Genomic DNA, 20966 nt, shown 5'->3' on the forward strand with positions numbered 1-20966 from the left:
CAGAGAAGCAGTAAAGTGAGAGACCCTGTCTTCTTGTCTCTCTAGTACTCAGAATGTCAATCCCTGCTGATTCACAGTAAGATGAACAAAGGAACTTTGCACCATGAGACAAAAAAGGTTAGGTTTCCTCCCAGACCCCTATGCAATTACCCCTTTCCTCTGAAAGGATCCTTCCTTGAGTCCATTTTTGCTTTCTCCCTTTCCGCTGGTGCATTGTCAAAGATACGCCTCTCCTTCCTAATTAGCCTCTTCACACATGTACAGCAGGTGTTCTGCTACCAGTGCTACTAATTATTAATTGGAAAGTGTTATTTTTCTACTTTTTGTCATTTTCCAAGGTGCCACCTTCACAAATAAGATACTGGCAGAGATAATGTATCAGTACTAGAAAAGCTGTTTCACTGGGAAAGCTGTAGCAGCGCCTTCAACACCTTCACAGGGTATTTTATTACCCCTTTGTGTATTTCAGCCTGTGCATTAATCATTACGGAGAGGCAAGGAGAAAATTGTTAGAGTCTCTTGAGGTGAAGGCTGTGTCTAAAGCTGCTGAGGGCTCTGCGGTGTATTTTAGTGGTTTTGAAGCTGAATTAACCTGAATTCTCTTTTTTCAGCATGACCAACTGTAGGCTGCCTGCAGAAACCACTTCCCTTCCTGAGAAAGAAGAGGGCAGGGTTTACGTGTTTCCTACCAGATCAAAGTGGGGACAGTTATTGGGGTCATTTGTCATCTCTATGGCAATAAAGCAAAAGGTGCCATAGGGTTAGGAGTCCTTGATTTAGGTCATTTGTGGACCCCTGTGGACTTTTTACTCAAAATCTCTGGCATTTTCCTGCCATATTGATTCTTTTGATAGTACAAGACAAGAGTACTGATCGGACAAAAAAAGTTTTCCATGTGATTATCCAAGAATGGCATTTATTCAAAATTGTGCATTTGCAAGCGCACATCTAATTTGTGTGATCGTGTGTGAAATCAGGTACTTGCACACACAAATGAACTAGACAAGCAAAAAGAAAGGCATACAAATTGAAAATTCAGGTATACATGTAACTGTATGTGCAAGTAATCAGTTATGAGTCTTAGTGCCCATTTGTGCCCACATTTACCCAATTTGCTTGCATGTTGTAGTAGTTGCATGCACAATTAAGGGACACAATTGTGTGTGCATAGCTTAGGAAATCAGGCTGTCATTGTATTATATACTTCTTGGAAAAGCATTCATCAGCATTGTAGGAAGAAGGAAAAGCTCTGAAATGACAATTTGCCTGTAGAGACAGCTACTAACCTAATGTTACTGACAGCTTGAGGTACCAGATCTCACAGGTTAGTAGGCCAACATATTGGCTGATGGTTTGATAAGACAAAACCAAAACATATAAACAAACAAAAAAACCCTAGCATGGGACTACCGCAGAGACTGGATGGTTTGGTAGGGCTGTGTTCAATTGTACTGTCTCCCATTTATCTTCAAATTGTCTGCAAATAGTTGGATGTAACTACCACAAACACCATTCGGGAGTCCTCTGTGGAGGGAAATACCCTCCTCCATGCTCAGCCCCATTGTGCACTGCCACCCGAGAACAAACAGTGAAGATATTTCAAAAGAGAGATGGCGACTTTGTAACAAAGCCTGGGAAAACGCCACAGCAAATTAGGTCATAACTCCATAATATCCTAACTCCTTCATCAGCTCAACCGCCCAGCTCATTAATTAGACTGTAAACTCTTTGGTTGGGAGCCATGTCTTCCTATGGGTTTATATAGCAGCTAGGACAGTGAGGCCCTGTCCCTGATTAGGGCCTCTGGGCACTTCTATAATATAAATTATAAATAAACTAATAATGGCTCAACGTCACAGTTTACAGACAGAATAATTAATATTCTCATGGAAAGGCAATAATTAATTAAAAGGACAAATAGCTTTATCACAGTTAGTGCTCATGGAAGATATTGGATTTATTGCCTGGATACTGAAGGCCTTTGTCCATAGAATAGCTTCAGCATGCAGGAGATTTCCCAAGGCTGCTCTGCCAATATGTCCAAGGGCCTGATTTTCAAAGGTAATAAGGTGTCTAATGGTGCAGATAGGCACCTAGGGTGGGATCAATAAAGGGACTTAGGTGTTGCAATGCTGAGCATCATAGCGCCTAATTTGTAGAGGCCTAGAAAATCACGCGAACACCATTGTGATCCACAAAGCCAGAGTTAGCCGCCTAGGCTCTCTATACAATGAATGGGGAGAGACATGTGCCTAAGAATGCCATCCACAAAAGCCAGCACTCTAGGCTAACCAATGAAAAAGGATGTCCTAGGCCCTGCTTCTCTCTTGGAGATAGGCACCTAAGCCCAGGCTGCTGGGAGGAAGCTGCTTCTTGAGGTTAGGTGCCTGCATCACTTCACACAAAACCCAGGGCTTGGGGGAAGGGAAGGATTTGGTGCTGAGTCTTCCTTACGACTTTTAGCAAGTGGTTAGAGCATGTGCTTGGGACATAGGAGACCCAGCTTCAACTGGATTTGAACAGGGGTGTCCTTTGTCTCAGGAGAGTGCTCTAACCACTGAGCTATGAGATATTCTGATTTAGGGCACCCTCAATCTCTCCTGTTGAAGCTGTTCCATTGTGGCTAAAGAAAGAAAACATGACTGGGTAAGAGAGAGCCTGTATAATTCAGTGGCTAGGGAACCCACGTGGGAGGAAGGAGACAAAAGGTCCAGTCCTTCCCCGCTCCAACCTCTCTTTTATTATTTATCCACAGTGGAACAGCTTAAACAGGAGAGACTGAGGGAGCCCCACATCGGAATATCTCACAGGTCAGTGGTTAGAGCACTCTTCTGAAAAGTGGGACAGCCCATCTTAAATCCTTTCACTGCTATGGCAGAAAGGGGCGCATTGAACCCTCATCTCCCATGAGTGCTCTAACCACTGAACTGTTCCCAGCTCTAACCTTGGCTCGCTGTGTGATCACCCACTTTAGGTATTTCACCTCGCTGTACCTCATTTTCTCCCATCTGTAAAATGGGGCAAGAAACCTGCTTTGCAAAGTTCTCTGAGATTAATGGATTAAAAAGTACCACATAGTATTACTCTAGGGATAAGACTAGTGCACCATGTGTGTCTGCTGTCTGTGGCCTTGATACTTCTGTTTTCCCTGCCTTTAAAAAAGTGCTAAATTATTGCTAATTGTGGTGGTGGTTTCAGTGTTGTGGACTACATGGTCATTGGGAACTGAACTGAGCCCACTGAATCAGTTTAGATAGCTCAACAGTCACCCACTGGATGTAGGTCAGGTTTCAGATCTTATCAACATGGTTCATATTAGCACAGGAGATGTAGAGTTCCATATTTATTATGAAAACCCTAACCCATTTACCCCCATGCATACACCATGTTTTAATGGAATCCTGGAAGCTCTGGCTACCATATTATAAAATGACCATTGTATCTGAATAACCTTATTCTTCTACATTAAGAACACAGGCCCCTAAACCCATTCTCTAGGGACAGAGATGCTGTTCAAAAACAAAATCCAGGAGCTGGGTATATAGCTGACAATGAAATGTGGTGTTCTTTGTGAATCAGGAAGCCTGGATGAACCAGTCCAGTAAGTCAGCTCGCTCTTTTAGGTAAACAAATTGACAAGGAGAAAAGTCACTTTGATTTGGGAAAGTGATTTTGCACTGTCTAGTGGACTGAGCATGAGGACTGAGGGTCCTAAACGCCTGCCCTACTGCTGACTTGCTGTATGGCTATGGGCAAGCTATTTAACCTCTGTGTGTCTCACTTTCCCCATCTATACCACGTGCTCCAAAATACTGACAGTACTTACCTCACAGCTAAACTGTGCATCAATTAGGTAGTTTTGATATACCAGGTAGCCAATATGGTAAACCAATGATGTTACTGAAATACAGTGGTCACCCTGAACAATGGACCTTAGATAAATATGTAACATCAGTTACGAAAAAGACTACAAAAATGATTAGGGGTATGGAACAGCTTCCCTTTGAGAAAGATTAATAAGATTGGGACTTTTCAGATTGGAAAAGAGACAACAAAGCGGGGATATGATAGAGGTCTATTAAATCATGACTGGTGTGGAGAAAGTAAATAAGGAAGTGTTATTTACTCCTTCTCATAACACAAGAACTAGGGATTACCCAATGAAATTAATAGGCAGCAGGTTTAAAACAAACAAAAGGAAGTATTACAGAACATCCATACTGGATCAGACCAAAGGTCAATCTAGCCCAGTATCTTGTCTTCCAACAGTGGCCAATGCCAGGTGCCCTAGAGGGAATCGTCAAGTGATCCATCTCCTGTCGCCCATTCCCAGCTTCTGGCAAACAGAGGCTAGGGACAACCTCCCTGCTCATCCTAGCTAATAGCCATTGATGGACCTATGCTCCATGAATTTATTTAGTTCTTTTTTGAATCCTGTTATAATCTTGACCTTCACAACATCCTCTGGCAAGGAGTTCACAGGTTGACTGTGCATTGTGTGAAGAAATACTTCCTTTTATTTGTTTTAAACCTGCTGCCCATTAATTCCATTTGGTGACCCCTAGTTCTTGTGTTATGAGAAGGAGTAAATAATACTTCCTTATTTACTTTCTCCACACCAGTCATGATTTTATAAACCTCTATTATATGCCCCCTTACTCATCTCTTGTCCAAGATGAAAAATCCCAATCTTATTAATTTCTCCTCATATGGAAACTGTTCCATGCCTCTAATTATTTTTGTTGCCCTTTTCTGAATGTTTTCCAGTTCCTATATATCTTTTTTGAGATGGGGTGACCACATCTGCATGCAGTATTCAAGATGTGGGCGTACCATGGATTTATATACAGGCAATATGATATTTTCTGTCTTATTATCTATCCCTTTCTTAATAATTCCCAACATTCTGTTTGTTTTTTTGATTGCCGCTGCATATTGAATGGATGTTTTCAGAGTACTATCCATAATGACTCCAAGATCTCTTTTTTTGACTGGTAACAGCTAATTGTATATGTATAGTTGGGATTATGTTTTCCAATGTGCATTACTTTGCATTTATCCACATGGAATGTCATCTACCATTTTATTGTCCAGTTACCCAGTTTTGTGTGATCCCTTTGTAGCGCTTCACAGTCTGCTTTGGACTTAGCTATCTTGAGTAATTTTGTATTATCTACAAATTTTGCCACCTCACTGCTTACCCCTTTTTCCAGATAATTTATGAATACACTGAATAGTACTGGTCCCAGTACAAACCCCTGGGAGACACCACTATTTGCCTCTCTCCATTCTGAAAACTGACCATTTATTCCTATCCTTTGTTTCCTATCTTTTTAACCAGTTACTATTCCATGAGAAGACCTTCTCTGTTATCCCATGACAGCTTTCTTTGTTTAAGAGCCTTTGGTGAGGCTTGTCAAAGGCTTTCTGAAAATCTAAGTACACTGTATTCACTAGAGCTCCCTATCCACATAGTTGTTTACCCCCTCAAAGAATTCTAGTAGATTGGTGAGGCATGATTTCCCTTTATAAAAACCATGTTGACTCTTCCCCAACAAATCATTTTCATCTATCTATTTTCACACAATGCACAGTCAACCTGTGGAACTCCTTACCAGAGGATGTTGTGAAGACCAAGACTATAACAGGTTTCAAAAAAGAACTAACTAAATTCATGGAGGTTAGGTCCATCAATGGCTATTAGCCAAGATGGGCAGGGACGGTGTTCCTAGCCTCTGTTTGCCAGAAGCTGGCAATGGGCGACAGGGGATGGATCACTTGATGATTGCCTGTTCTGTTCATTCCCTCTAGGGCACCTGGCATTGGCCACTGTCAGAAGACAGAATACTGGGCTAGATAGACCTTTGATCTGACCCAGTAGGGCAGTTCTTATGTTCACCTCAGTATCGGTGGCATACCCTGTAATTATGATAAGTATGGCCACTGATACTGAGGGGTCATTATGTTAGGGCAAAATTGGTACATTTAAAAACATTTCTCACTATTACTCCAACAACTGCAGCTCCACTGCTATCAGCAAAAGAGTGAACTCTAGTATAGATAAGGCACCAACGGCAGCTGGTGTTGTTACCACCATGTCACAAAGTCCTCCTCCGAGCAGGGTTAGATGACACAGTCATTAAAATGCCAGTAGTTGGCCTATGTTAGTGTTCCCACCATTGCTGCCAAGGGAAGTTTATTCACCTTGATGCTCCATTATCACCTGAATGATCCAACTAATCTTTTGAGATTCTATGAAGATTTGCCAGTTACTTTCCTGTCTTGGGGAGGGACACAATTACAGTAAGAACTTACAACTAACTAATGAGTCAAAAGCAATACAGTAACTTGTAATTAAGAAAAACAAAGTGAAGTTGTTTGTTTACACAGACCACAATAATATATAATGTTTAGTCATTTTAACCTACATAGCCATAACAACAAGTTTTGCTTCACTTAACAAAATGCCATCCCATGCAGTTAACAAAGCTCTGTATCATCTCTCTGTATAATGCTATACACATGACTGTTCCATATGATTTGTACTTTTTATGGTTATATTACAGTTCAATGAACTAGCCATTTAACTACTTAAAAACTGAAAACATTCAGCTGACTTTTCTTGGATTTATCTGACATTAAGAAAGGAGAATTTCCAGGATTTAAAATGTCTGAAGTGGTGTGATTAAATGGTGAAATGAGTAATGTTGTAATGATTTGTAATTATTTAATAATTAAAGAGCTCTCATGAATATTCTGGAAACCCCTGTGGAAAAGCCCAATCGCGCACTAATTTCATCAAGCATTCAGATCAAATCAGAAATTATTTGTATAGCACCCTTTTTCCAGTGTACTAAATGCAGTCTACAAGCGAGTCACTTTTTAATTTCTTCTACTGTTTTCTATTCTATCTATACCATATGCGTTAACATTCTGGGCCTTTTAAAACTGACATCTTGATTTTACCATATGAAAGAATCACGCATTAATTGTGGCTGAACGACATTCTGAGTGCAGTAAAAGTGGTCAGATTTCATCAGCAGCATCGACTTCCTGTTGCAGGCTAAGGCGGAGTCAAATTGGGTTTGTAACTGCAGATGAATGATAACTTCTTGTTGCAGTCACAGCCATCCCATATACCCTGGACTGGAAACAAAGACAAATGAAGATGAAAAGGAAAAGTAACAGAACAATTTATAAATGAGTTTTTTCACTTCTGACATGAGCTCATTTGGGCTCAGCTCAGTCCCTGGAAAACTAATTCTCCTTCTAATCTGTGTTTACAAAATATATAAATTGCACTAACCAAAAAGTGACATTTTCTCTAACTAATTCAGGAAATATTGGTCCGATCAGAGGGTGGTTGGGGTCCATTGGTAGGGAAAGGCTGAAGAAAGCTCATGATTAAACAAAAATGGAGACTACCTTCCTGTTTCGCCCCAGGAGAAAGTGGTTCACAGAGCAGGGTTGAGTTATAATAGTGGAGCTATGTGGGCATATGGGTGTGTGTGTGTGTTTGTGTGCATGGGTGTGTTTGGGGGAGAAGTTCTGACCCTAATGAGCAAGGAAACTGTCTTGAAACAGAAAGGATCACTGGAATAACATGTTCAGTTCTGATATCCACACTTCAAGAAGGATGCTGATAAATTGAAGAGGGTTCAGAGAAGAGCCATGAGAATGATTAAAGGACTGGAAAACATGCCTCAGAGTGATAACCTAGATTGAGCTCCCTGAGACTAACAAAGAGAAGGTTAAGGGGCGATTTGATCATAATTTATAAGTACCTACATGGGGAACAAAAATTTAATAATGGGCTCTTCAGTCTAGCATACAAGTATATAATGAGATCCAGTGGCTGGAAGTTGAAGCCAGACAAATTCAGATTGGAAATGAGACACAAATTTTTATTAGTGAGGGTATTAACCATTGGAACAGTTTACCCAGGGTTGTGATGGATTTTCTGTCATTGGAAATGTTTAAATCAAGATTGGATATTTTTCTAAAAGATATTCTGTTGTTCAAACAGGAATTACCGGTAATTCAGGGAAATCCTATGGCTTGATGATCACAGTGGTACCTTTTAGCCTCATCATCTGTTAATCTAACGGAAATAATAGTTCCTTACCCTCAGACACTCTGCCTAGTATGAAAGTGTAAGTCATAAATCAATCCCTGTTTTCTTTACCTCCTAAATTTAGGGTCAGGCAGATTTGTACGTTGAAGATACTGTTAAATACTCCACTGATGGCATTGAAAATCGAGCTCAGAGGCCTCTGGATGAAATTCGGCAGTGATCCATCAGTCCATCTCAGAGAAGTACCCTGCAGAAAAGTAATACAGAAGTTTAATGAGAACTGCAGAGAGAACAGGTATTCTAATATTCTGCTGGGATTGAAAATGAGTGAAGGAGTGTGAGGGGCCTTCAACAGAAATGTGTGCGTACCCTTATTGCCTACAGTCACGCATTGGCCTATAGAGCTGCATGAATAATTCATTTTGAATAACATATTATATTCACTTCACCTCTTCTTCCCTTTGTGAATTGTCCTCAAATAGATTGATTCTGAATAACAAATAGATTCAGGAAAATTGTAATCTATAACTCACTTATGAGGAGTTCATTGCAGGTGTTCGATTTTTGAGATGTTTGGAATGGACTGAGAACACATGGTACATTTCCGGTCCCTGATTGCACGTATATAACTCATAGAATCAAGTTTCTAGTTCAAATAGTAATGATTACAAATATGAGGTTCACTTTCTTTGAATATTCCACAATACTAGTTGTAAATTCATTGTATCAGCAAAAGCTCCTACCAGTAAACTCATTTCCTAGAATATTGCTGAGAAGACAGTCCAAGTGAATTCATTACAAAATATCTGAATAAATATATTCACAGAAGCTTTTGATAATATTAACTCATTTCTACTGAGCTCACATTCTGCCAGGCAGAAATTAAACCTAGAACCCATTATCCACAAGCCAGTTTACCCAGCGAAGCCTGAACCCAGGTCATCCTGCAGTTGTGGGCTAGAGCTGGCTGGAATGTGCATGTATATGTGTGTGTGGTGGGGGGAGGATGGGGTTCTGAAGATTTTTTTGTTAAAAAAATCAAAACTGAAAACAAATTTTTTATTGCAACTGACAATATTTTAGTTTTTCCACAATTGAAAACCAATTTTTGGGTGGGGGCTCAAAGCTAAAAATATTAAGTTGAAAATCACTGAAAACCAATAAGTTTTCTATGGAAAAATTTTGCAACCCTTCTGTGAACCTCTCCTTGCTGGTTATTATTTTCATGCCTTTTCTGGGTATACTTACCTTTTGGTAACTTCCTCCTGTCCAGAACTGGGTTGTCCTTTTGTCTTCATAACTGGCGAGGTTCACAAGGAAATCATTCTGAGCTGCACTGGAGATGCTGGTGAGGTGACCTCCCCCTGCTATCCTCTGGCAAACACTCTGCACGGTAAAAGCAAATTAGATCCGGGGACATAGAGTGGGAAAGAGAGTGAGGGGAGAGTCTGTGAAACAGAATGGGGAGAGAGAAAAGTGGAAAAAGTTTGGGAATGGGAGTGAAGAGGGAAAGAGAGGCAAGAATATAAGAGAGAGTGAAGAGCGAAGGGCAGTGGAGAATGAAAAGAAAGGGGAGAAATAGGACATAAGAGATAAAGTTGTATAAAGGGAGCAGAGAAAGACATACAAATGGAGCAAGGTGTAGGTGTGAAGTGGAGAGCGGAGAAGTGTGAGAGGAAGAAATAATGATAAAGGGGAAAACAAGAACACTAAGTGTGGAATGGAGAGAGGGCAGAAAGGGAGAAAAGTAGAGAGAGAAGAGGAAGATGGAGAAAATTGAAAGGCCAAAAGTGTTTAATAAATAGTTTTTCTTCCTGTGTTCCTCAGCCATCCACCAATCAAGATGGGGTAGAGATTTCTCTTAACTATCTTCTGCTGAGTGGGATTGTGTGATTTTTGCCTCTATCCTCAGGTAAGAAGATGTTTCTCTTTCCCCTAAGGCAGGAGGCCCTTTGTCTGCAGCCTGAAATGAAGGCACGGTTTGCTTTGGCCCTAAGGAGCCCTTTGCCAGTTCACCTTGATGATTAAGGCATTTGTTTTGCCATTTAAACTGAACACATTCTCATACCCATAACCAAGGAAGGAGGCAGCACCACTTAGCAAACATTTACATCGAGTGCATTTGAGGGAGGTGTCTGCATTTTGAAAATTTGCATATTTTGACAAATATATCAGTACATCAATGTAGCACTGGCCTCATCTGGTATCATTAGAACAGGGAGTGAAGTGAAGTCAGAATATTTTTTAGCAAGCCTCTGAGATTTAGAGGAACATAGACCAGGCAAGAGGAATTTGCTCTTCAGAAGTGTTTCCTGAGGCAGACAGATAAAAGTTAAGCCTCCTAGGGTGGGGCCGACTGCCTCACAAACAGGAAAATCACCCTAACCTTCCCTTCAGCTTGGTGTTAGGATTTTAACAAGGAATTAGAAATTCTCTGGCTTGTTCCTGAGTTTAGATGGAAAAATGCCAATGTTGAAAGGCAGTGAATCCTGACCAGTGGAGAGAGATGGGATTAAATGAGAGCTGTGTTCAGATTTCAAAAGTTCCGAGAGCTGAGTAGGAGTTGGTTCATAGCTACCCGAGCATCTCACATCCCTAAGCTTCATGCTGGTAGTTCACCCACATGTTCAGCCCCGAAATGTGTATCAAGTACCTTCTGCCAGGATTGATACATTTCAGGAAAATCAGAAAGGAAGGATAAAAGAAACAAAAAAGTAAAAGAAGATAGAACAAGGGGAGAGAGAGAAAATTCTCATTTTGAAGAACCTGGTACCTCAGCACCGGCCCATGTATTTTGCTCCTGGACAAACTTGTAACACAGGCCCATGTTACTAAACCATCCATCCTGGCAGGGACCTTGGCAGAACAATTTTGACTCTACTAAGGAGGAGTCAGCTTGATCTGGGACTTGAATGTTCTTAGATGAAGACTGGCTGCCCTCAAGTATGCTGAACAAGGACCGGACATCACGATGTTTGACATCTGGGTTCTTGTCACCTATGAGAAATACAAAACCGACTCCCAGAGAGAGGTACGGGAAGAACGAAGTGGGCATTCACCCACGAAAGCTTATGCTTCAATACATCTGTTAGTCTTAAAGGTGCCACAGGACTCTCTTTAAATCTAGTTAAACTGAGTTATAACAGTTCCTAGGGAGAGTCTATATAAAGTGAAACAAGAATGATTTACTGAATATAATTAAGAGCAAATACTGTACTAGATATTCAGCGGGACAATGAAAATTCAGCAAATTAAGTGCACTCGTCTTAGGAGTCAAGTTCTGATGAGGTCATAAACATTGCAAGGTACAATGGATCCACTTCTCTACTTCACAAAACCATGTCAGTGGTTGGTGCAATGCATTGTAGCTTGCTGATTCCTCTCTGGCTGTGCCTCTTGGAGAGACTGCAGGGGGTACAGCAGGTCAGAACTGAAAGGCATTGGTGGGTATTTTTTGGTCTCCCAGACTCAAACAGCAGTTGGTTCTGCAGATCAGGATTATGTGTATTAGCAAAGCTTTGTCAGGGAGGACCCAGGACAGAACTAGCAACGTGAATTGCAGGCTGGGGCTGAGGTGTATCGACACCTTTAGGAGAGAAGGAGGAATACTAGAACAATACAGGTCTGTCAGGCCAGAATTAAGATTAATTTTGTGAAAATTATTGCAGTCAATTTCTTTCCAACATCCTTCTTAGTAAACAATCAGCACAGTTGGAGTCAACTTCCAAATATCATTGATTTATCTCCCAAAACCACATATGGTAATTTCCTCTACCTCCTTAGAATCTGCTTGTATCCATTCAAGTTTCATCTTGTGGAAGCCCCATTTCCCCCCTCTAGAGCTAGATGTGCCTGGCACTAGCCCAGCAACAATATGGTGAGGAAGGTGCAATGAACATTTTCATCCCACCACTCTCCCTTTGGAGCTCCCTGCCAGGATACTGCACATTCTGGGTCATTTTTAGTATCTGGGGACTCAAGCCATCCCAAAGGGAAGAGGGGTGAATTATGGTGCTGCACCTTTCCTTCAACCCCGCCTTACAACCAGCAGAGATAGCCAGCAGCAGACAGCGGAGCATGCTGCACCAACTTCAGGAGCAGTACAGGCACAATGCAGTGCTTGTGCTTCCACTGCACTCTCTGGTCTTCCATGAGAAATCCCTCCTGGAGCACTCCTTAGGGTGGTGCAGGTATAACGCCAACAGACCCTGGTCGTTGGTGGGCAGGATCGAACCAGGGACCTTTGGAGCTTAGTGCATGAGCCTCTACTGCATGAGCTAAAAGCCAATTGGCTGTTCGCTAAGGCTGTAGAGCAAACTCATTTAACTCTCTCTCTCTCAGTGATCTTGGTGCCACTAAATGGGACAGAACACCACACCCAGAAGGTATGTGAGTTACAGAGGCCCACACCACCTCTAATGCAAGGGCAAGTCACTAGCATAATGGACGGACACACACACTCACTCTCTCTCTCCCCCAGCATCTCCTATGCCTGTCAGTCTTAAAGGAGCTCATTCTCATTTTATCCCTGCCTCAGTCATACTGGGAAGAGCTGTACTTCTGGGTTGAGGGCAGGGCGTGGATCATTTGGAATTACTGAGGACCTTTTGCAGCTCTTTGCATGTAGAAGACTTGCACAAGGGCACATCACACTAGACCTGGCTCCAACCTTTGCTCATTATCACTGCATTGCAGAAATATTAAACAATACCCCTGATTCATTCTACATTAAAAAAACCCAAAGCCTCAGACTTTTGCTCTATTAACTTAAAAATAATTCTGTGCTGCTAACAACAAGAAGCAAATGGTGAGGCTACGTTTCTTTTTTTGCAGCATCAGCCAGACATTCTAGATACGTTATACTCACCTTCCAAGCCTGGGAGAACCAGTACGCCTAGCAGCAGGAACAAAAATGGAAGGGACTTCATTGCTATGAGACCTTGCGACACTGTTGCCTGCAATGTGTAAATATCAGGTAGAAGTTGTTTATCCAGGCACCTGACTGCTGCAGTGCTAAAATAATAATGGCAGGAGAGGGGTAAAATGGAGTAATTGGATACTAAAGAAAGAAAGATGGAACAGTCCAGGGAAAGGAACTTTGTGAGCATGATGAATGAGGATTTCTCCATGGACTCTAATTAACATTAATGTGAATCACATGGCTAACTCTGATACACAGCAGGCCAAACTCAACCCTAGTGTGACTTGGCTTGGCTAGATGCTGATCTTCATTACATTGGGGGCACATCTCAGAGTAATTCCATTTAATCCATTGGGGTTACTCTGGATTTACACAAATATAGTGGAGATTAGAATCAGGTGCAGTGTCTTGAAAACACCTCGTCCCTCCCCCACCCCCAAATAATTAAGAGAAAAAGTAAGAAATGTATAAAGAGGAAGCTGATACATGCATAAGAAAGACAACTATTGGCATGTGTGTATATATGTAAAGTGTATATGTATAGATAGAAAGAAAAATAATATAATAAATAGACTGAGAGAGACAGAGAACTAGAGACATGCAGAAAGAGGCATATTAAAAAAAGAGATTGATAAATACCAAATTGCAGATTCTCTCTGTTTTTTCTTCCTCCTTTTCACATTGGTGAGAAATAAAAACTGTGCCCTTGAGATATTTATGATGCCAGCTTTGGCAAGGATGGCTACTCCCTTTGGTAAATGAGGCCAGCTCCAATATTTAGCTTGAAATCTTTTTTATATAGTCTCTCTCCCTTAAACAAAGATGGGTGGGGTCCAATTCTGACATCTGTGCTATTTTAAGCACGCTTGGCTTGTTTAGCAAAGCCTTTCAGAAACACACCTTAATCTGAAGTGTCTACTGAGAAATTATGGGAGAACAGATAAGTTCCCTTCACAACATGGGAGGAGGTAGGGCTGTCCTTCTAGGATGACCCTTATAAAAATAGGCTACAGTTCTGGTTCCAAATACAACAGTAACATCTGTAATATTTGTGCCCATCATTGTAGAATACTTTATCTAAGGGAGGATGAGGTAGAGGAGCAGAGAGAGAGAGAGAGGTGTCTATGTATGAGTGTGTGTTTTGCAGGGCAGGAGCCTAGAATTGAGAAAACGTGGAAACTATATTTCTTATCCTGTCAGATGAAGACATTCCCTTCAGAACAAGGCTCAGGTCTGTTGATGAAGCAATGGAACAGGTCAGAGCTGAGAACCCATTCAAGCTCCATTAAACATAGAATCATAGAATCATAGGACTGGAAGGGCCTTAAGAGGTCATCAAGTCCAGTCCCCTGCACTCATGGCAGGACTAAGTATTAACATACAAAAGCTTCCCCGTGCCATGCCCTTTTCTTAAACCTTGTCCAAACACCCTCATGTACAGTAAATACTTCCTGCATCCACTAAATGCTCTGAATCACGCTATGTGATTGGAGCATATGTTTGAGTTCATGCATTCATTTAAAACCCAAATATTTATTAAAGGGGTGAAACAGACTCCTTTCCCCCCTCTCTTTGTACAAATATAGTTTCATTGCCACCAGGTCCAGGGAGAGTTGTTCTCTAAAGCTAGTCCTGGCTCTTTAAAATTAAAAAGAGGTATAGTGATTAGCTGGGGTGTATTCATTAGCGAGACCTCAGAGACTGGATCCTAGAGCCTCCTTAAAGATGGACTGTGGGACTGGTTCTGTATAGCTCCCGGGTGTTCATCCCAGTGGCAAATTTCCCTTTGTTTTATCTTACAAACAGCATACAAGGGCCTGACTCTGCTATCCTAACTCACACTTAGAAGCATCTAATCAGGCGAGATACTCATAGGGTGACCAGACAGCAAGTGTGAAAAATCGGGACAGGCGGTGGGGGGTAATAGGAGCCTATATAAGAAAAAGACCCAAAAATCGGGACTGTCCCTATAAAATCGGGACATCTGGTCACCCTAGATACTCACAATGTGAGCAACAATTGCAAAGTCCTATCCTTCATCAGTAGGCTGCTTCTCTTGCCCTTCCAGGTAATGTGGTATGGGAAAAGGTGTTTGGTATTTGTTTTGTGGTGAAGGGCAGTGTGTTAAAGGAGGATTATGTACTAAACCCATAAAATGATGGTAAGTAAGTGCTCTGAGTAGTTTACCCACTTCTCATTCTCACCATAATATATTTATAAATCAGTTTCTGAGTGCATACTGCATGCCATTTACTATATAGCAAAATGTCTCTCCACTACCACTAGATAAGTACATTGTAATGGTACCAATTCATTTAATCAATGGATCTGACCTCTCCTTACTTGGTTCATGACTAGTCTGTGATCTGATAATGATTTTCTTGAATTTATTCATTACTTGAAATTACTCACTAAATACTTTCTGCAGATAATTCTCAGCCTGTAGATTCTTTGTGAGCAGCTCACTGAGCGTATTAAAAAATTGTGCTATTTTGATCAGACACATAAGCCACATTGTACGCTTCCATTTCCTGCCTGGATGAACATAACTCTGAGAAGGAAGTTACAGAGCATGCATTTAAAATTTGCTTTCCATGAATATCCTGCAGTATTCGCTGGATATTCACAGTTTCTGTGAACATTCCTATCTGTACATTCATTTGCTAGAATATTCATCAAAAAAAAAATACAGAAAGTTGCTGAATGGGACTTTCAATTAACTTAGGAGTACACATCCCATTGAAAGGCAATAGGACTTGTGATTCTACCTCACTTAGGTGCATTTGAAAATTCCTCCTGTTAACACAGTTGAATCACGTTTGTTGATAAATTTGAAGGTATATTTATAGAACATTTTTGTAGGATTCACCTGGGTCTATTCTCTGTTCTCTCTACCTGTGTAGGGCTGTCTATCTGCTGTTTGTTTCTCATAATATGGGCATGCTCCATTTCCCAGCACACCTGCATGGTGGAAAGATTCACTGTTCTATTGGAAGTGCTATTCTTCAAAATTAAGGCATTCTCCCAGCAACCCCTGCTGTCTGTCTGTCCACAAGTGTTTTTATAACCACAAAATGATGACTGAGCAAACGTTTCATTTAGCTGTTCAGAGAACATCCAGATCCCTGGGAGAATTAGAATGGTCAGACCCATCCCTACACAGCAAAGATGTAGTCATTGTAAAAAATCAGCAGGTTGATGGTCAGAGATTGCTCAAGGCACTTAGCCAACTTCCCAGAGATCCTTGTAATTCTCTCTCTCCCCCTCTATGTTGCTAGGATATTTGTCAACAGAATGAAAGTGACAGTTCCTGGGAGAAACTGAATTTTGTATTAAGGTTGTCTTGTGTGGAAAAGTGAAGCTGTATTTCCAGGGGTGAGTCAGAGCTGAATAGAATTTGCTTTATATATGAAGTCTTTCATATTCCAGGTAACTCAATGCACAACTTTGTAAACTAAATGCTAGCAACTAACATTTAGTTAGGGGGGAGGGATAGCTCAGGGGTTTGAGCATTAGCCTGCTAACCCCAGGGTTGAGAGTTCAATCCTGGAGGGGGCCATTTAGGGATCTGGGGCAAAAATCTGTCTGGGGATTGGTCCTGCTTTGAGCAGGAGGTTGGACTAGATGACCTCCTGAGGTCCCTTCCAACCCTGATATTCTATGATTCTAACTCACTAACAGTGTAGATAAATGCAGGAGGTGTTGTGCATTAAGCAGTAGCACACATAGCAGTAGATGTCAGAAGCACTTCTCCTAAAAGAGAGAGGAGGGGAAATGTTGACCTGGATTATCCTTTATATGCATATTGGAAAAGTGTCATGGGATCTTTGATTTCACCATGGGCAGAGGTGGGGTGGGATTACCTTGCTTTAAATAGCCTATGATTTCAGGAAAGATTTAATTGCTATGCTTTCCACTATGCCTGAAATACCTTCCAAATCCTGCATGCCCTGTAACCTCCCTTTCCTTCATATTCCTCCTCACAACTCGCCTATTCCCACGCTCTCTCCAACGCTGACTCCTACACCCATGCTGTCCTTCTAACATAGGTAGGATAATAACATTTAAAAAGTTGGTAGTGCTGTGACCCAAAGTATAAAGGAAGCAACCTTATTAACTTGCCCTGCGTCGTTTCCCCTTCTATTATGTCATACCATATCCAATTTACAATTGAAATAGGCTTACTACCGCTATATAGCACCTTCCTCACAATTGACTTCCTTGGAACTGTTTGTGGGGTAAGGCACAATCTCATGTGAGTAAGGGTATCAGAATCTGACCCTTAGATTGTAAACTCTTTGCGGCAGGGATTATCTCTGTGTTCTCGCTGTAAATAATTATATACTTAAATTAATCCCTAGCACCAGCACTCTACAATGGGTGAAGAGGGATAGGAAGGTGTCTCCATTTTAGTATTATGGAGTGTGAGGTCTGTGTGGTTTCCAAAGTCAAGTTTGAAAGGTGACAATTTACAATTCACAGTTATGAGAGCAAAGCATTTGCACAAGGGAAAGGCAGACAGAACTCTGGTTTTGGTTCTTCTCTTCCACAGGGCTGTACCCAGAGTTCATTCCAGGTGGGCACAGTGATCCAGTTCTTCTTTATGCTTCTTTCCAGGGCCTCCAACCAGAGCCCATTCCATGTGGGTCTGGAAATTTAGTTCTGGTTTTGTTCCTCCCCTCCAAGGAGTTGTACTGGATATTTGAAAGATCATGAATAATTATTGATATAAAGTTTGTTTTTGTCTCATGTTTTGTGAACCTGTCTTTTGAGAGGCTGGGTAAGGATGGGTGAAAACTGGAAGAAGAATCCTGGTCCCTGTCGTTCTCCAAAAGTTTCATGCATACAAGTTCCTCCATCTGCTCAGGATACCTACTTACTGAAGGTAACAGACTGATAGCAGGCCTAGTTTAGCTTTCTTTGTATTTCACTCACAGCCCTGGGGTCTTACTTAACTCTTTTAGTTAAATGAAACAAAAATGTCCCTTTAGGAACAGAGGTGACATCTTAGAGGGTACTAGCCATTCTTGTAGCCTCGTTTCTGAGTGTATTTAAATAGTTAAAGAAGTTGCAATTAAAACTTGTCTGTAAAGGTTTCTTCCTCAGGTTTAATTACTGCTTTATTTAATAAAATCCCCCTGCAATAGAACAATGGACTTGAATCCTCTCGTTACACTTTGAAATCAGTTTAGAATCAGATGTAAATTTAGTGCTAACAGTTAAATTGCAATGTGCTGCTGTGCTCTTACAGGACCTGAAGCGAGGCCAGAAATGCTACCTCTACAGCATCATGAGAGTTTATGACAGCAAACCTCTGAGGGAAATGCTGTCGCATCAGTACATGCTCAATCTCCAGCGCCAGAATTTGCTGGGTAAGTGCCGGCTGGTATTGCTATGTCCATCAGCAATCTATAGAAATTGGAGTCTGGAGGGTAAACCTGGGGTTTGAGGGAATTAGGATGAGAAGTTTATGGTGCCATATAAGACACCGGACACACAAAATGGAGCCTGGAATAGTTTGTAGGCAGAGATCAGGAAGCCTTTGGCTGATGAACTCTGCCTTCTGCAGCAGAGACCACTGTGACAACAAGCAGCAAAACACTGTAGGTTTGATGTTATTTATTCATTCGCAGAGTGTCTATCCCTAGCTCCAGGTGTTATTTACAGAAATGTTGAATGCATAAAATCAGAGGATAAAAGTTATTAAAGAAACTATGTCATCTCCTTCCATCAAGGTGTCCGATAGCCATTCTCTTCATCCAGCCATCCCATCCCTCATCCCACACTCTTACCAAAGATCAACAAAAATCAGATGGATCTTTGTGGCATGCCTTGAAGGTCAACAAATTTTGGCTTTGATAGACAATGAATTTGAGTTGAAGACCTTTCATGGAAATTGCCCTACCAGCCACACCCTCTCCTAACCCACACCTTGCAGCCCAAAAACCTGTTAGCTCAACTGCCTGTGCTGACCACAACGGCAGTGATATCCACACAGAAAGGTAGTCTCTGAGGTAGCTGGGTCCCAAACTATTTAGGACTTTGTAAGGTCAAAATCAACTTATTAAATTCCATTCAAATTACAGGGAGGAGATTATGGTCCATGTAATTAGAGAGGTCAACAATGGAGTCAAGCAGCAGAAATTTTCTTCTCATGGTTAAGCTAGCACCACAGATGCATAAGTCTCAAATATCATTTCTTCTCTCACCACTGACCACATCAGGGACAATGTCACATATCCGTGAGACAGCAGCTGCCAGCAAAAGGTTCTGAAGCTCTAATTGTACTTAGAAATATTATCTTCAGACTTCATAGCTCATGCATGGCAAGGAGCATTTCTCATCCCATCAGTTTTAACACACCATGCTGCATGAAGTGATGCTGCTGTATACCTTGTTCAGCTAGTTTTTATATGGAGCTTGATGTTTTTCCAGTGCAGGCTCCCCTCTCTGGTGAATTTATTGGTATGCAACATCACTGCCCATCAAAGATATAGCACTTGTGTGTGTATGTATGTGTGTATAATACTTGATTCCTGTCCATTTTCCCTATCCTATCACCCAGGTCATATTACTGAGCATGAAGTCAGGTTTTACACCTCCTTCCTAGAACAAGCTGAAGAGAGAGACCCAAGAAAGGTCTCAGCTAGAAACAGCACCTCTCTGAAGTCCAGTGTTGGGAGAACTCAGCTGTAGTTCATCGATTCTAAGGCCAGAAGACATCACTGTGATCATCTAGTCTGACCTGCTGTATAACACAGGCCATAGAACTCCCCCAAATAATCCCTGTTTGAACTAGAACCTCTCTTTTAGGAAAAGATCCAATGTTGATTTTAAAATTGCCAGTGATGGAAATTCCACTGTATCCCATGATAAACTGTTCCAATGGTTACTCTCAGTGTTAAAAAATTGTGCCTTATTTCCAGCCTGAATTTGTCTAGCTTCAACTTCCAGCCGTTGGATCTTGTTATACCTTTGCCTGCTAGACTGAAGAGCCCATTTTCAATTTTTTTATTTCCCAGGTAGGCACTTAAAAGATATGATCCCCCCTTAACCTTCTCTTTGTTAAATCAGGTTGGATTAGAAAAGCCAGCATGGACATACTGAGGTCTCAGTGGAAAGATGTCTGATAATTGTCTGTCCTTCACTAACCTTTTTCTGTTAGAGTCTATCTAACTCTGACATTAATTGATATCAACTATCCCTCATTTAAACTTAATCTCCATCTTTCCCACCAATTTGTAGGAATTCACGGTGACTGAGTCCAGCCAGCTGGACTTTGTAGGGACCGGAGGGATTGGCAGTTAGTCCATCTTTCTGTGTTTAAAGCACTGGCTGTATTTCAACGTTAAAAAGTTTGCGATGAAGACTGGCACTTCTGAGCTGTGGTGTTGGCTGCCTTGTGGAGTAGAGAGGTATGTGACAAGAGCAGGCTGAGAAGGGCTGGATGGCAGACAGCATAAAGCAGCATCCATCAGGCTGTGGTACTGATTTAGGCTGGATTTTCAATGGAGACTAAGGTAGTTAGATGTCCAAAGGCAAAAGACTTTCAGTGTAAATTGGATGCTGAACTTCCTTTGAAATCCCAGCCTTAAACATGAAATGAAGAATGTCAATATGTAAACAAAATTAAAAATGTTCCACCATATGAACTTTCTGCTGGACAAAATGGAGGCAGCTACTTTTTTTAAAGTCTGGGAAGCAACTTGCATGACCATGGGTCCAATTTTTTGTCTGTCTCCTCCCTTTAGGAACAAGGGTCCTGGGTCCACTAGCTCCCATTTCACCTCCTTCACTGTACTGCAGATCTGCTTTGAGCTGATCTGCACCCACCTCCAAGTGACACAGTGACATATATTGCATAACCCAGATATACTATTCCTGCATTCTATGAAGGGCTTTCCCACAACATCTATGTCTGAAAGAACTGGGCCTCTTCTCCCAGGAATAATTAGATTCCAAACCCATCTT

General features: G+C 41.4%; 2 protein-coding genes across 3 annotated transcripts; one reads left to right on the forward strand and one right to left on the reverse strand.

The window, feature by feature from the left end:
* Positions 1 to 6429: 6429 nt before the first annotated feature.
* LOC112060364 (lectin-like) lies at positions 6430 to 13310 on the reverse strand. The gene is made up of 5 exons (XM_024110130.3): positions 12942 to 13310; positions 10848 to 11071; positions 9323 to 9460; positions 8186 to 8321; positions 6430 to 7146 (listed from the first exon to the last, which is right to left on the reverse strand). Exons 1-5 carry the CDS (start codon positions 13201 to 13203, stop codon positions 7064 to 7066), a joined length of 843 nt encoding a protein of 280 aa, XP_023965898.3. The 5' UTR covers positions 13204 to 13310; the 3' UTR covers positions 6430 to 7063.
* Positions 13311 to 13335: 25 nt separating this feature from the next.
* On the forward strand, positions 13336 to 20664 carry FAM216B (family with sequence similarity 216 member B). 2 transcript variants are annotated; one of them, XM_042845307.2, is made up of 4 exons: positions 13336 to 16424; positions 17771 to 17880; positions 18247 to 18367; positions 19561 to 20664. In XM_042845307.2, exons 2-4 carry the CDS (start codon positions 17782 to 17784, stop codon positions 19689 to 19691), a joined length of 351 nt encoding a protein of 116 aa, XP_042701241.2. In that variant the 5' UTR covers positions 13336 to 16424; positions 17771 to 17781; the 3' UTR covers positions 19692 to 20664. The 2 variants fall into 2 exon arrangements, with proteins under 2 accessions (XP_042701241.2, XP_005308231.2); XM_005308174.4 differs by having other exon boundaries at positions 13566 to 16370.
* Positions 20665 to 20966: the final 302 nt, after the last annotated feature.

Source organism: Chrysemys picta, chromosome 1 (genome assembly GCF_011386835.1).
Source record: "Chrysemys picta bellii isolate R12L10 chromosome 1, ASM1138683v2, whole genome shotgun sequence".
Classification (NCBI taxonomy): Eukaryota; Metazoa; Chordata; order Testudines; family Emydidae; genus Chrysemys; species Chrysemys picta.

Bases quoted from the DNA above. Each gene is read 5' to 3' on its own strand.
- LOC112060364 (XM_024110130.3), bottom strand. From the start codon at position 13,203: ATGGAGAAATCCTCATTCATCATGCTCACAAAGTTCCTTTCCCTGGAC. The intron at 11,072-12,941 runs GTGAGTATAACG...TATTTCTCATAG, and splicing joins GGTTCTCCCAGGCTTGGAAG to GTGACAAGAACCCAGATGTC. The intron at 7,147-8,185 runs GTAAAGAAAACA...CTTTGTTTCCAG, and splicing joins CCTGACCCTAAATTTAGGAG to TCCAGGGTATATGGGATGGC.
- FAM216B (XM_042845307.2), top strand. From the start codon at position 17,782: ATGGGTGAAAACTGGAAGAAGAATCCTGGTCCCTGTCGTTCTCCAAAA. The intron at 17,881-18,246 runs GTAACAGACTGA...GTGCTCTTACAG, and splicing joins AGGATACCTACTTACTGAAG to GACCTGAAGCGAGGCCAGAA. The intron at 18,368-19,560 runs GTAAGTGCCGGC...CCTATCACCCAG, and splicing joins CCAGCGCCAGAATTTGCTGG to GTCATATTACTGAGCATGAA.